Source organism: Argiope bruennichi, chromosome 3 (genome assembly GCF_947563725.1).
Source record: "Argiope bruennichi chromosome 3, qqArgBrue1.1, whole genome shotgun sequence".
Classification (NCBI taxonomy): domain Eukaryota; kingdom Metazoa; phylum Arthropoda; class Arachnida; order Araneae; family Araneidae; genus Argiope; species Argiope bruennichi.
Window position 1 is genome coordinate 120780678 of NC_079153.1, and position 17122 is coordinate 120797799.

The 17122-nt window shown below is 30.5% G+C and overlaps 1 protein-coding gene across 1 annotated transcript in view; it reads left to right on the top strand.

Annotated features, from left to right (window-relative positions):
- The first annotated feature begins 8073 nt into the window (after positions 1–8073).
- LOC129963026 (abnormal cell migration protein 10-like) overlaps positions 8074–17122 on the top strand; it is a 191814-nt gene continuing 182765 nt past the window's right edge. The window contains exon 1 of the mRNA XM_056077031.1: positions 8074–8224. Coding sequence (XP_055933006.1) covers positions 8223–8224 — 2 coding nt within the window. The 5' untranslated portion in view covers positions 8074–8222. The remainder of the gene's footprint in view (positions 8225–17122) is intronic.

Here is a 17122-nt window from a genome sequence, read left to right on the forward strand (position 1 = left end):
TTTGTAGTTGCTGTTATTATGGTTGAAAAGAGGTTATCAGCTTATTTGAGGATTTCTTTGAAAATTGATGCTAAATAACGAAGAAGAAAAAAGGTTAATATCAATTTTTTTCTTAAGAAAACAAGGAGCGGGGAAGAAAAACTGACAATATAAATAGCTCGAATTGATTTGAATGTTTTTTTTTATATAAATAATACAATGAGTTTGTTTGCAGAAGTGAAAAATAGGATGTTTATAGAGTAATAATTTTTTAATACTTCATTTATAATTTAGCAGATAAACGGTCTTGCTTTAAAAATAAAATTGTGGTAATATTATTTAAGATTAGCTATATTTACTGACCAGATGGTTCACAAGGATCAATGATTGCTACAAATCACAATTGATACATAGACTCACTTCTTTATTATTGGTAGTAACGAACAATAATATGATGAAAATACAAAATCTTTGCACATGTTTTTTTTTTTTCAAATTCCTTTTTTTTTTTTTTTTAATCTTTATAAAAAATTCACGATTTATTTTCCCTAAAGCATAAGTTTAACGAATGACCATAAAACTAATCCATCATGTTTTTTAAAGAATAACTTTCGCATTTTCTTTTCTTTTACCTAAAACATATGATAATTCCTAACAACACTGCATCACGATAAATGCAAAATAACTTTCCCAATGAACAATATGAATAATAATAAAAAAAAAGCCCAATGCGTATTCATAGCTGTCACAAGAGCAGTTTGCGCTAGGGACGTGGTACCAGTCGCCGAATTCCAGAGAGCCCACAGCAAGACGAATTGTTTTCTCAGCTGGTGTTCGACGGATCCCAAATCGAATTTGATAGTGGGTGTAGGAGCTGCAAAACATTTATCTCGATTCTTATCGGGTGGGGGAAAAACATTTGATGCCGCCTTGACGTGCGTCCAGATCCCAAGAATTCCGGGGGAGGGAATGGTTTGAGTTTTGACACCTGCACTGCGACGTCACAGCTTTTTTCAAATATTTTCTCCGCATAAGGAATTTCACCATTTGCTAATGAATATTATATAAAAGCATCACGATCTATTTACAAAGTACAAGAAGGTAATAGAAGACTTAAAATATAGTAGATTCTGATATCGATCTTACTTTTGAACTAAAAAAATCCTTAGCTTTGACTTGATTCTTACGTATTTTGAAACTTAATTTTGAAATCTAATAATAAGGGTAGGGTATTCCCCCCCCCCAATGCTAAGTATAATGCTAAGCATAATGCTGTTTCTTTAATACTGTATAACAAATATTGCGTAAAGCAAATAAACCTATTGATCAAAATTACAAATTGTCATCAACTATAAAGCGAAGAATTCTTTCCTTCTTCATCTATTTCTGGTTGGTCCTTTTAATGTTTTCGCGGCTAAATTTTCGCAATAAAACGCGTGCTTTCATGAGTGTATTTTTTTCATGAATCGAAGCTTTGATGGGGAGGACAATTCGTCCAGCTTTTCTGAAGATATTTGGAATAATAAATCTGAAAGTACCAGGATACTTTTAATCATGCAGTTTATAACTTTCGAATGACTTAACAACATAACAATGATGACTTAATAATACGAAACATAACAAGCGATTCGTTCAGGAATAATCAGTATCTGTATTGTATGAATTTGGGCTCGGATTAATTAATTATTTCTAATAATAAATATGAATGGGCGTGTCCTTGTGCATTGGTGCTCTAGACCATTTGATCTAGACCTACCACACTTGGCATATAATATACTTCAGCAAATAGAAATATGCATTTCGGAGCGATTTTTTTTTTTTTTTTTTTGAAATTTCAATTATTTAAAATAAATGTTGGCGTTTTTTATCGATAACTCTCGAAAATATTACAGCTCAAAGATGATTTTTTCCCGTCGTTAAAATTAAAAATAAATGATCTTTTCATCGCAAATTTTTTTTGTCGTATAATTTTCTTTTCTATTTTTGATTAATTAAAAAATATTTTGAATAAATTTTACAAGAATATATGTGTTATTGAAATCGTTTTGATGCTTAAATCGCTTTTATTGTAGTTATTAATATCTCAACCTAGTTCCCCTCCTCTCCTTCGTTGTTGTTGAGCAAGGTATGAAGACCAGGCTTATTTTTCCCTGTTATTCTCTCCCCCCCCCTCCATATGATTGATACCCAGTTATGAGGAGGAGTAGCATTTTGTATAATGGTTAGTTCTCACTACTCTAATGGTTATAGCCACGAAATGGGGCTGAGTTAGTCATTACAGTTACAGTTTGTTTTATATTATTCAATTAAATTCGTGTTTTTTTTTTCATCTTATCAAACAATAAAGTGAAATTTTTAAAAAGATATGCAGTGTGCAATAATATTTAAAAGGCAAAATAAATAAATAAATAAAAAAAATCAATAGTCTGAGGAAATAAGCTGGTTGGTGTCCGGTGGCAGCTACTATAATTTATGATCATTGTGTTTCGACACTACTGATTTGAGTAAAATCGATCTTGAAGTCTGGAAGAATACTTTTCCCATTCAAGTATTCTGAACTTTAATACAGTGCAGTGTAGTACGCACGAGATTAAACACTCTGTGCGAAATGTTAGCAAACAACGTGCTTCATTCTTAACGACATCATTGCACAAACCTATAAACTATGCAATAGCATTTGCGTAGACTCTAAGCGTGGCAGCGATTCCGAGTAAAAGGGGATGTTAGAATTTACGGAATGCCAAAAATTTCCTCATAAAGCTGCTCTGTGAAGTAATTTAAAATCCTATAACGAAGGATTTCCTCTGAAATTCATTTTGTCAAGTTTTCTTAGTAAATTTCACTTATTCTTTTAATTTTATTTCTAAAGCAATCATAATGGTGTAATTTGAATTTCGTTTAACATGCATCAAGAAGTATTCTGCTCTAGGCTTCCTCTTATATTCTGTATAAAAGAATCATTTATAAATTCTGGCCAATAATTATTGTGCCAAGACATGATGCTTATGTTCTCTTGATTATCATCAACACGACACATCTTTTAATAATTATATTTACTTCAAAATGGGTGTCCTATATAATGGGTGTCCCAAAATGAACGCAAGATTTGAATTTGCCACTATTCGGTAGTAAAGCGATGGCAACTCTATTAAAAAACAATTTGATAGCTGATAGTTTAGGGTAGTAAAAATGGAGTGTTACACGATAGAACAACATGAAAGCGCACGATTTGAATTAAATAAAAAACAGGGTTTTTTTTTTCCTTTAAACCGTTATATTTTTATCAAATCGTAAAGTATAAAAGATAGATTATATATAGAATAACGCATAGGGCAAATGGCTTCCACGCCTTTGACGGCACATACGCCCTCTATTGTCGAAATTTTCCATGACCATTTTCATAATTGTGGCTAAATTTCGTTGACGCAGCGTTGAATTTTCTCCTTCAATGCGCGTGTGCTTGTGGGCTTGTTGACATAGACCTTCAAATAACCTTGTAAAAAAGAAATCCAGTGGTGCTAAATCACACGATCTAGGGGGGCAATTATCAAATTTTCGAACTATGGCCATTACACTTTCATTATTTTTGAAATATGGTTCAAAAATGAAAACACATTGTTCTATAGTGTAACGTTCCATTTTTACTAACCCTAAACTCAGTTGTCAAATGTTTTTTTAATAGGGTTGGCAATACTTTGATGCACGAATGGTGGCAGATTCAAATGATGCGGTAATTTTGGGGCACCCTTTATCTTTTTGCATCATCAATCAATCACATCACACATCAGGTAAATAAATACTATAATAATAAAAAAAAATTCCATAACATGAATAAGAGTGAATATAAATACATAACAGACAACTAAGAATTTCCAAAAAAGTGATAAAAATTTCAAGAATATACTATTCATCTTATTCACAAGGATCAATAAGAAAATATTTGTTAGTTAGCTTCATATTAAAATCTTTGCTGTTTAACTGGTGAAGTAGACAGTTCGTTATTTTCTAAAATATAACAACAACCTCATTTTTATAAGTTGCTAGTCTACTCTCAAATAAAAAGGGCGGAAAACACTTTCAGCATTGATGTAGTATGGGTAAATGGTGCCTTGGCCAATATTATTCTGTATTGCACCCCTCCATCCTACAATTGCAGGAAGCTCCCAACCGACGTCCATAGGTGAGAGTGGTCCTATAGTGGGTCAGATGGCAGATTTACGACCATATCCGTAAAGACAACGGGCTATGGGAACGGGGCTTTAGATCCATATTTCCTTATCCATTTCTCTTTGCCTCCCAGTCTCACATTTTGCATTTTCATGTGACCAACAAACCTTCTTATTAGAATATAAAGAAGGGAGTGAAAACTGAGAAAATGGTTCGTTTAATATGCTGCCTAGCAGTCTGAAATGATAGGATTACTCTCATTCGAAGCAATCTAAAATAAAGGGGAGGGGTAAATTTCCTCTTTGAGTAAGAACATATTCCTTTTTACGCAAGATTTATGAAGAAGATTTAGAGTAACGTCAAGCATTTATTTAAGGAAATCGCAGAATTAATTTTAAAAACAGTTCTAAAAATTTAAAATTAAAGCAAAAAGAAATGTAATGTAAAATGAAGATTTCCCGAACTGCATTTTCTAAAGTTGGCCTTAGAAAGATTAATATATAAACCTTGACCAAACAATATCCTCAAGACAGTGGCACAAAATTTGTAAATCGGAGTGTGGTGGATGGGGATTCAGATAAACCTGTCTAGAGCCTTGGAGACAAAACGTTAGCCACATTTTAAAGTCAAATACGATGGGGGGGGGGGGGGGAATCATAACATGCCCGGATACAATTTGCACTTACAAACCACTGATGAGAATTCAGAAGAAAAAATCGTATTGGCCCGACTACGCTATTGCTTTGAGATTTTCTAACTATTCAAATACCATAAGGACTTGAACAGCACACAGACAAACTATAGCACAAATTTAAAAAATATATTTTTTCGTTACATGAAAAATAAGTGCTAATATGGACTAGATTTCATATTTATGACAATTCGTACTTTTCTAAACTATGTTCTGGCCATAATTCACAAGCTATGTTGTTAAATTTTTTCAATTTCCACTACTTTGGAGATTTGATTAAGCTCTTTTAATCAAAGGAGGCTCTGTACTGTTCATTTTCGGTTTCAGATACCCTCCGCGCTTTTGCGCATGCGTCAGGAAGCATTTATTTAGTTAAAACAAGGGTGAGAGGTTTACATTTAGCAATAAGGTGAATTCAGATTATTTGCGGAAAAAGGCATAATAACTACTCACCTTTCTGCGTGCCACCCCTCCGCGAAGTGCAATCATCGAAAAGTGCTAGTTTCAGGATTCTGAAACTAACAGTATTGTAATAAATCTCATTGTTTTGATAAGTGTAATTACAAACTACTAGCAGTGATGAGAAAGCCCATGAAATCAAAATAAACATGAATTTTATCTAATGATTAATTCCTTTGGGAGGTTGGCACCTCGTAATTGAGTATGAGAAGCTTTCGGCAGGCTTGTTGGTTCTCGCCACCTTGGTGGGTTTACAGAAAGGTAGGAGTCTGGCTCCTCTCATCGATGACGGGATGTACTACCATAGGGAAGGGTTGTGTCATGGCCGGTGATGGCCCTTAGGACTTAATCACAGTTCCCACCAGTGTTGCTGTTGCAGCGGTCTGGTCATTCAGATTTTTCCTTGTGCTTTTCGGCGAGTCGGAGTAGCCAGTTTAAGGTTTAAGGATTTAAAAGTTAAAAATAAATGCTATTTTTTCCCCTCTAAAGAAAAATAAATACTTTCCAGTAAATTGGTTAGAACTCCGCCTCCCCCTCCCCAAAAAAAAGCAGTATTTGCTTCGAACCATTACTTCATAATGAAAAAAAATATATATATCGTCTCTCTTTCAAAACGGAAATGAATGGATTTATAACAAACGTTAGACGCGCATAAAAAACACGCACATGTGTTCTTACTTTTCTTTTGAAAAAGGCGAGGAAATTCTAAAGTGGTGAGTGCTGCACACATCCTTTAAAAACGTGTCAAAAGGTTGACCTTGTACTTGAAATTTCCTTCGTGTTATTCGAAATTTTCTAGTTAAGAACCATTTATCTATTTCAAATATTTGACTAGCATCGATTGCCGTAGCCAATATCCGTTCTCTGGTTTCTCAAGGGCAAGTATATGACCGATTATTGGAAGGATAATGTGGCATTTTAATTATTTTAAATAAGCCCTTTCTCTATAGTTAAGATTGATTTTTCTCTATAAAAATAAAACTACCATTAATGTATCTAGCCTGTTAGTGTTCCCATATTAAAAAAGAGGATTTTATCCTTTGAGTATAATGGCTTTTTATTGGTTGGTATAGATGACTATGTGATGACGAAATTTTATAAGCTGCCACTCCTTCCTATTTTTTCTTCCTTTTTTTTAATAAAATATATAATTGAATTTATGCTAATTTTACTCACTAATTTCTTGAGTTTTAATCTAATCAGTTCTTTTATCGAATGTTGTAAATATTAAAACTTGGGAAATTCGAAACAGAAATTTCACTCTGTAGAAATTGTATCTACTACACCACCATAGCTATCTACTACACCATAGATGTTTTATCTACTACACCATAAGATTAAAAGAGAAACTGCATCGAAATGAAAAAGAGCTGACTTACCATTCCTTTCGATGTCTTTATAACAGAGATCTAAAAGGAGAAAATACAGATGTACTGTTTCACAATCTCTTTTGCACCTTTTTCCTGCACTTTTCGACGATTGTACTTCACTAAGGGGTGATACCCAGAAGGATGAGCGGTTATTACTCCTCCTAATTCCGCGAGTAATCTGAGTTCACCCTAATAAAATGTAATTGTAAATATAAACCTCTCCTCCTTTCATCCCTCCTCTTAACTCTATTTGATGATTTTTCTAAATAAACGCCCCCTGACGCATTCGCAAAATCGTGGAGGGTTTCCGAATCCGAGAATGAATTTGAAATGAATCTTTAGCTTTCAAAAATAAAGAAGTGCATTTCAGTATTACTAACACTTGTAATATCCAATTCATTCATTCATCAATTATAATTCAGTATATTTAAAGATAATGCTTTGAAAATATGGAATTTAAATTTGTATTTAATATTTCTTTCGAATAATGGTCGATTTGAATTCATTATTATAAATATAAAGTGCCTAACAAAGTATAAACTTAACATTGATTTATATTTATTCGAAATATTTTTAATACCCTTATTTTCCAAGATATTTTAAACATCATTCGACTGCCCACTTCATGAACTATTCATGATGCAGAAGAAATTTATATATTTTTTCGGAGAATGTATAGATCGTAGTTCACAAATTGTTAAAATTAACAAAATAAAGTAAATAAATTCATACATATTTCTAAATTAAAATCTCTTTTGATATATTATATATCAAAAAACCCCTTTTACATATATATTTAAAAAAAAAAAAACCCTCATAAACTATTACATACATACACCATAGTAAACTTGTAACAAGTCTTTGAAATAAATGTATTATTCGATTATTTGGTTATAAAGTTATAAGTGAAAAAAGATTTTTTTTTTCATTTTATTAGTTTTATACAAAAAAAAATCAACGATTAAATTTACATGGATTTTTAAATGAAGTTTGTTTTATTAAACTGTAAGTTTATAATAAAATTAATTTTTTTTATAAATCAATTCATTTTCATACCGTCGTGATTTCGACTTGAATGAATAAATTTTTTCTTTTTTTTGAATTTCCTATAATAACTTTTTCTTTTCCCTCATATGATTCCAATCTCTTTTTTTTTTTTTTTTTTTTTCCATGCCAAACTTTTCTACCTCTGAACTGTGCCGAAAGCTTTACTCAAATCTTGCTTGTTCTTAAATCGCCGCCAAAAAACCTGACTCAATAAGCGCTTTCCTGCACCATTTGGTAACCCTAACTCCCCAAGACGAGCGTAGTAACGTATTACTCCTCACGGTAATCCTTCGCCGGAAATAGTAAAGTTGCGCGCAGGGGATGCGCAAACAACCTACCTCATGACAACGTACACTCGCCGTGTGGAATGACTCATAAGTAGAAAAGCGTGCAGCACTTCAGCACACCTTTGAAGGTGTCGTGAGAAAAAAAATCGAATCCCAACTTTTCAGTGCAAATGTTCTCTCCCTCTTCGATCAACCAAACTTTGGAATAACTAAGAATTGATCATGTAAGTACAAACAATTTTGTTTGGTTCTGATTCTCAAAGAATATCAGCTGTGTTCTTTCTCACGTGTTTTGTTTTGTACCTGACTGAGTTACCTTTGCTGAGATTGGAACAGTCTCTTTTCGAAGCAGAAGATTTGAGAGGTTTCGTGTTTACATTCGATTAGTAGAAGTATTCTCTCGTTTGAAAATCGCTTATTTTTAAGAATGTGAAAATAATGTACGGAAAATGTTGGTCGTTATGGCATTTTTTGAAATTCTTTGTATTTGCATTTTTGAATATTTTAAAATGAATAATTTATTAAATGGAAAAGGGCAGTTAATTATTGAAGTTAAGCATAAAGTAAATGCACTTTTCTTTCTTGTTTTTAATTTATCAGATAAATTGATTGTTTAGTGTAACAAAATATTTTTCAAAATTCAATACGGTATAATGTGTCAGAAATGCAGGCAATTGCTTCTTTTTTTTTTTTTTTTTTTTTTTTTTTTCTGAATTTAACTAATAAAGAATGAATTTAAAAAAATAAAACTACGTCCAGCATCATGTTCAGATACATTGAATTTCTGTAATTCATGCCCAATTTAACTTTATGTGGATGTTATATTATTGAGTTAGTATGAGATATTATACGTGCTATTAAATTATATGTAAATGATTTTTAAAAGTTAGACAAAACCGTGTTTACTTCGATTTCTGTAGTAACTAAATATACTATTTAATTAAAATATTAATAAATGTTTTTTTGATATCATTGATTGAAAATACATTAATTGATGGAGATATCAATTGCAAAAGTTAATAAAATATTCCATTATTATGCATGATTGAATAACATTTTTTTCTTGTAAGTTAATATTATATATATTTTACTTTAGATATTTGTATTTTAATGCACATTATTTGCTTGGTGAGCATGTGATGTAGAATATTTCGTAAAGAATTTAAAATCTTAAATGTTTTTTATTTCTTAGAATTTTATACCTTGCCGAAAAACATGAATATTTTATTAGATTTCTTGTATTTCATCTAATTGTCTATGTTTTAAAATCTATTTTTGTTTAGTTTATAATATTTTAATTTAGTTTTTTTTTTTTTTCTTTAGATAGATTTGCTTTTTTTAGATCTTTGTTTCTTCGTATTTTATGACCGATTAAACTTTTTTAACTCCATATTAATATGACCGCAATTAACACCAGATATTTCATTCCGTTTACTGATACTTAGTAATATTTTTACATTTTGATAAATTGTGAGATTTTTACACTTCAATTTTGTTGTGTGTACAGTTACTTTTTTCGCAAAAATAAAAACCCTCAGAAAATCATATTTATTCTATAATATAGATGCAGAATGAATGAATAAATAAATATTAACAATAGAGAAAAAGCCAGAAAACAAAAGAACAATAATAGCTATATCAACAAAATTTGTTTTTTATATTGCCGGCTGAATATTCTGTCAGAATTATTCTTGAGTTTAATAAATAATAACAAGCCAGTCATCAAAAGTGACTATTAAAATATTTTATAAATTGTACACAAAATTAAGTTTGAAAAATTTATTAAAATAAGAGAACTTACTCTATATTATCTTCTTTATTAAAATTATTTTCTTTAAAATTATCTTCCTCTATTAAAATTAGAGAACTTGAAGTAGACTTTTAAAAAGGTGAAAAAGTTCATTTTTTTGAATTTTTCGATGATGTAAAAATTCTTTTTTAAAATAATATTTTGGGAATATATAATAGAAAAAGGCTGTAATTTTTAATTAACTGATGCTTTAATTAGTTTTTAGACTTCGAAAAGTTAACTGAAATCATTCTCCCGTTTTCAAGAGTACCATTTTCGTCAGCGTTAGATCGTATATTGCAGAAAGTAAAAATAAATACAAGTATGCACACACGCATGCTTGTATTTATGTTATGCTTGCACGTCAGCGTTAGATCTTATGTTCAATAATGTAAACATTAATACAAGCATGCACGCACGCACGCTTAGACAGTACTTTATGTATACGTATTTATTGCTTCCGGATTTGGATCAGAACGAAATGTTTATTTTTACAGCAATTTCAATAAAATGTAAATATTGCATGCACAGCTTCAAAAATTATCTATTTTTTATCCCTCCCCCGTTAACCCAATAATAAAATATAAAATTTTACATTTTATTCTTATTTTCATGTTTTATAGAAAAGATAATGTTGAAAATGAAATAATGCGGTTGACGTAATTGAGCTTTGAAAATATTTTGTGTAGATTTAGGTCCGAAACTGATTTTCGAACTGTTCCTGGCACTTTCATTTTTATATAACCAACTAATCGCCTTTGGTGACTAGCTGATTCGATGGAAATACTGGTTGCGCTTATTTTCAATCTAATCGTTTCTGCATTATTTAATGATCGTAATTTCTCTAAGAAAATATTTTTAAACATCAAATTGTGATAATGTCAAATCCTTACTTTTTTAATAGTATTACACCTACTTTGTTTATTATATATATGAATCATCCTAATAGTTCCATGATATCTTGGTGCTATTAAAAATACAACTATCAATTCCATCTATTTTTTTTATCTTCCGCTGTACTGTAATTTTTATTTTCTTATTCCCTATATAAATCATTTGATATTAAACAAACTTCTTGTTCCTTATGAATAATGAAAACGATTCTGAATTTTACTGTTGAAAATAACGCAATAATTTTCTTTAATTGTCAAAATTCAGAAAACATGTGTACAACAGTTAAAGTGGTTAAAATTAAATAGTATTTTAAATATTAAAATAGCTTAAAAATCGTATTTGTGCTATAATATTTTCGAAAGTTATGGAGGGAAAAAATGTTGAAATTCTGCTACATCTGTGTGTAACTAAAATGTTAATTAAAACTTCAAAAAATTCGAATCCACTCTTCAGAATATATGTGTGCCAAATTTGGTAGTTGTAAATCAATCGGTCTGGCCTCTAGAGCGCCTATACACACCACTGATTCTATTATTAGCAGAAATAATAAAACAAGTTTTTTTTATTAATTTTTATTTTAATAATAAATTTATTCAGTAATTCCTGGCAGCTTATTAGTATTAAATGGAGAAAGCTTCTTTGACTAATTTAGTTTATTATATCATTTTATTTATTACGAGGTCTTTATTACCTTATGGAATGTGTACCTTGATTTAGTTAAAAAAATTATAGTATTTATTTTTTCAGTACTAATTATCTTGATTAATAAAATAGAATATTTTACCTTTTCCTGGAATATCTTCCCGCTATTACCTGCGAGGAGACAAAATGCAAATTTGTGGTCGAAAATCAATACTAATGGAATATCGGTTAATGGAGCGCCTGGATTATTGGGCTGTAATGCGTGTGATCCAAAGTGATGTTACTCGTGCTGGATAATGAACTCGGTTTATCGGAATTATGTAGGGGTTAGGGGCCGCTGATGAAGCATTCCATTAGGCTCAATAAATCTATATGTAATTTATGTGTACATTTGTAAAATCGTTACTTCTATAAAGTTCTCGAGTCATTAAATGCATGTAACATTTTTTTTTTGTCACATTCTGCATTCGTCTTAAGCATTTCTTGTTTCCCGTTTTCTTTAAAAGCTTTTGATAATCACCCCCTCCCCTTCACTCCCCTTTTCATGCATATAAGGTATAAATAATTATAAATTATAATTTACAAAATAATAAATATGGAAACATTTAAAAAAATCGCTTTTGTCAGCGGTTATTTATTATTTCTAAAGGAGCCCTCCCCCCCTGGAAAAATCTCGAGGTTAAAATAAAAATTGTAAAAGCTTGTAGCACAGATGGAAAAGGTTTAAAAGAGTTGGAATCGCAATGGTTGTATTTGTAATGTATTTTAATTTTTTTTCTTATACTATTGATTGTGGTTTTGTAGTCAGTCTTCTTCTGTTGTTTTCTGCTTCTCACGCTTTAACAGTTTTTTGTTTGGATCTACAGTTATTTGATAAAATTTTTCCCTTTCTTGCAGTACTAAAGGTATTTTTTAAATAATTATTTTATATTTATTATTTCTAATTTTTTTATTTCTTATAATATTTATTGTGATTTTAAAAAAATGCATAAAACATTTAATTCTTGTTTAGAAAAATTGAATGCAATCACGCCTTACACAAACTACAACGCCAAAGTCAACCAGCTTTCTTTAAGTTTGCATCTATTTTCTTAACGCCATGTTAAATTCGATCATCCAAAAAATGATCATCTATTAACATTCTTTGTTTCTAAAAATAATTATTTAAATTATTTCATCGCATGTGGATTAAAAAATTTCTTTTATTTCAAATATAATTCTTATTATTATTTCTTATATAAAAACAATTTGAATTCTGCACTATTTAATCAAATGAGTCATGGTCGCAGTTAAGCCATGAGCCAGAGTTGTTTTTACTCTTACAATTTCGTCATGATGAAAACGCTCTCGTAAGCCTTTCCAGTAAAAACATTGCACAATAATCTCGTTTGTTTTGAGAGACATGAGTTCATGCGTCAAAAATTTGTGATCATCATTCAGAACAGCCCTGACTAGCTAATTTCAACTTCTGTAAAATAAAGAGGTCTAGAGTTAATTTAATGAATGAAAGAACAGATGTTTAGCAGAATAGAAAAAGTAAAATATTTTGAATCGAAATTGCCGATACAAGGCTTAAAAAAAATGCAAACTGAGTTTTTACTTTTTTTTTTATACAAAAACAATTTAAATTCTGAAAAATTTAATCAAATGAGTCGCGGTTGGAGCATGAATTAAAGCATTTCTTTTATTACAATGATATAATAATACGTTATGCACTTACTAATATTATTAAATTTATGAAGAATTCTGTTTACATAAGTCTTGCTTATATTTGTTTTAATTTAAGTTAAATTTTAATGTTTCAGACAACGAATTTTTAATTGAAGATGAATCAATTTTAATTTATCTGGATGAAAATTTAAATTATTCTTGAATTTTCTGTTACCTTTTGGCAACTAACCAATATTGTGGTAACAAAAGTCACACGGCTAAAATAGAGATAGTTCATTCTTTTTTTTTTTCACATGGCTTTTACTTCTTCCTTTATAATACAAATGGTGTGGCTGTCTGATGGTGTAGTCTCAGTTTCCGGGCCAGAGGGCTCTATGTTCAAAACCCAGCTCGATTAAGGATTATCGTTATACGGATGTCTGTCTCTAAAATGCTATTGGAACATTATTCAGGGTACCATGTTCAAAATCCAATTAGAGATCCGTTGTGCGTGTGGGCTTTGGAAGGGGTTCAGAATTACGAAATCCGTCGCTAGTAAGCCACGTGGCCTTTAATATATTTTAAACTAAGCCTTGATAATACAAGTTCGAAACATTGAATTCTATCATGGCCTTTAGTGATATTGTTTTCGTGCAGAAATCAACAATGTATCAAATATAAATAAAAATGCGACTTCAGATATCAGTCATCTACCTAAACTACATTTATTTTTATGGATATTTTTTTTTTTTTTTTACATATTACCATAGAGTTATTGTAGAAACAATGATACTTTACTGCAGTTGACTCATATATATATATATATATATAAGATATATAAAGATTTTATATTTATTGAATCAAAATGACGAATTTTCGATTACAGACTATGCAGTTGTCTAGGGCCGATAGAGAGCCATAGCAGCCAGGCCGATTAAAAAAAAAAAAAAGATTAGATGCCAAATAAATTTACAAAAAGTGCAACTTCTATAATATAGTATTGGATATTCTAAACACTTTTTCAAGTGCAATTGTCCAAATTCTTATCCGTTTTATTATATTTGTTTAATTATTGCCGAATTTATATATACCAAGAGTTTACTTAAATACTACGGCTTACAAAAGCAAATTCCTCGCAGTCATGACTCATAATAAAGAAAATAAAATAAATTACTAATATGTTGTTAAAATTACGTTGAAATGTGAGAATAAATTAACCGATTTATTATAAGAAGGACCTCATAATACATACTGCCTATTTCCATACAATTCTTAAATCTGCTATTGAATTTCATATCAGTTGCAACAATGATTACCGAGTCCGGATACAAATAGGTTGAAAGCCGGACATTCAGGTTACACGACACTTCAATGTCGCTATGGTAGTGAAGTCTGTAGAACAGATATGTGTTCTACAAATCTGAGGTGACAATAGTTGTGTCTGTTTGCATGCGCTTCGTAATAGAAAACCCAGCGAACGCGGAACACGTGGCTCTCTCGACAATTGGTCTTTTGTAGCAGCAGGGTGCCATGTTTTAGATAAGGGAAAGAGGAATCGTCAGAGGGGGTGACCGGAAGTTCGCCTTCTGTGTCGCTGCAAAATTGTGTTTTTGGTACAGTTGTGTGTTCTTTCTTTTCTTAGCGGATATTTAAAGTTTTGCAAAATAAGAACTCATCATTTCGTCTTTTTTTTGTTGGTATAGAATTACCAAATCATTTTAAATATCGTTTTTCTGCAATGTGGTAGTTTATTTGTAAACTAATCGCCTTTGGTGACCAGGTTTTTCTCCCAAATTATTGAATTTTTAGACTGTTAAATGATTAATACGGAATGCATTTTTTTAAAAAAGTTTCATCTTCTTGTGTGATATACATGAAAAATATGAAATCAGTTAAATCAGTTTACTTCAGATTAAAATGTGCATATTTTACGAAATTAAAACGGAAGTGAAAATTTTATTACGGAGTTAAAACCACGTGGTTAAATGTTTACATGAATGAATTCGAATTCTGTTTTAATATTTAAAGACATTGCTTAGACTAAGTGTCAAAGTGAGTTCAAAAATTATTAAAATTAAAGGAAAAATTGTACAAGATGGAATTAGTATTATTAAAGAAAGTTCTTTTTAAGTCTTAAGGTCTCTACGAACAATTTTTGCATGTTAATTATTTAACATAAGAACAGCAATTTCCATATGGAAGTCGTAACGATTACCCGTTTGGCGATGGTTAAGTCTATTTTTGTGCTCGATTCAACTTTTTATTTGAAACTTATTTCTTGATTTCTTCTATCTTTTCCCCTTTGACGGTTTAGACTTTTAGATGTAACGACGAACGCTCATCAGAACATTTCTAATAACATTTTGCAGCATCATTCATTTACTAACCGATATGCTCAATTTAATCAATATATTGTAAAAACATTTAATGAAATAGTTTGAAATGTGTTTGAAAGTTTGTTTACATTGGATTGTTTCCATTCGACAATAAGTAATAAGAGCAATTTTTACGCCTCATGCGTTGCCGTTTTGTATACATAAATTGTAAATATGCTTCCGCAACCAAAACTGATCTAGGTACTCGTTCTAAATTCAGTGTAATGATGGAAATGCATAGAATTCTAAAGAACCCTTCAGAATTTAAATATTATTTTCTATTTCATTTTTTAATTAGTTTTAGAAATACTTTTTTAATCAAGGAAAAGTCTGTTATATTAGTTAATAAAAATTCATAAACATTCAATACATGTAAAATACTCTAACTTTGATTTTAAATCATGCCTTTTTTTATTCAAACAAAACTTATATTTCGACAAGTCTGTAAGCCAAACAAATGACAAATGAAAAGTTTTCGCTTCCAGTTTTTACTCTGTTATGTATAGAAATTCGTCATCAAACATGTATGAATGGACTTGAATCATAGGCATGTGATAAACATTTAAAGAACACGCACCTTTTTACTTTTGCCTTACGCAATCCGAAGACATTCAGGAGTGATGAGTGGCTCACGCATCCTGTGAAAACAAGACAAGAGACTGACCTTGTTCTTGAAATTTCCGTCGCGTTATTCGAAATTTTCTTGTTAATAATCTTTTATCTATTTCAAATATTTGAGTAGCATCGATTGTAGAAGCCAATATCCGTTCGCGTGGCTTTTTCAAGGGCGAGTACATGACCGATTACTAGAAGAAAAATGTGACATATTAATCTATTTACAGGGCGATTTTCTTTTTTGAAATAGTTAAGACTAATTTCTTCTGTGTAAATAAAATTTTTATTGATATATCTAGCATATAATTATTTCCGTATTAATAGGATAATTAAATTATTATTATTGGCTTGATAACATATAACTCTATCGGAATAAAATTTCATAAGATAGTTATATATATATACAGGGTGTCCCAAAAAAATGTATACACACTTTAAATAATTGTAAATTTGGGGTTTATTATAATTCGAATAATTTTCAACATGTAAAAGATTCTACAAATATCATTCTATTGTCTTGTTATCGCATGTTCTCAAACTGATGTCCCTTCTGCTCCAGACACTGCTGACAACGCGAAGCGATGGAATAGCACACAGGATGGAACAATTCCCTTGGGATATTCGTACATTCATGTTCAATGGTTGCCCTCAATTGAACAACTGTTGCAGGTTTATGGACGTCCTGAACAGTTCCATCAGCTTCAAACTTATCTCTAATTCGAGTGATGGTAACTCGTGTAGGTGGTTCTTTGTTAAACTCCCTCTTAAATTGTCTTTGCACTTCTACTGCATTTTCATACTTCCAGTAGCATTTCAGAATAAATTTCCTTTCTTCAAATTCAAGTCTGTCTGCCATCACTCGGTTCAATGGGTTCAGTCTGTAAAGAAAGAAGAAATAACTTAGTTATCAGCTGCTAAAATGTGTATATATTTTTTTGGGACACCCTGTATATAATATATATATATATATATATATAAACTATAATTTGTTCTTATGCTCATTTCACTTACCAAATTTTTGAGCTTTTGTCTAACCAAGTCTTTTAGATAACAGTATTAAAGCTGAAGAAATTCAAAACGGTAATATTTCAATTTGTAAATATTTTCAAAGCAATATATACAATAATAATAATCAGAAAAAGGAAATTGCATAGAAA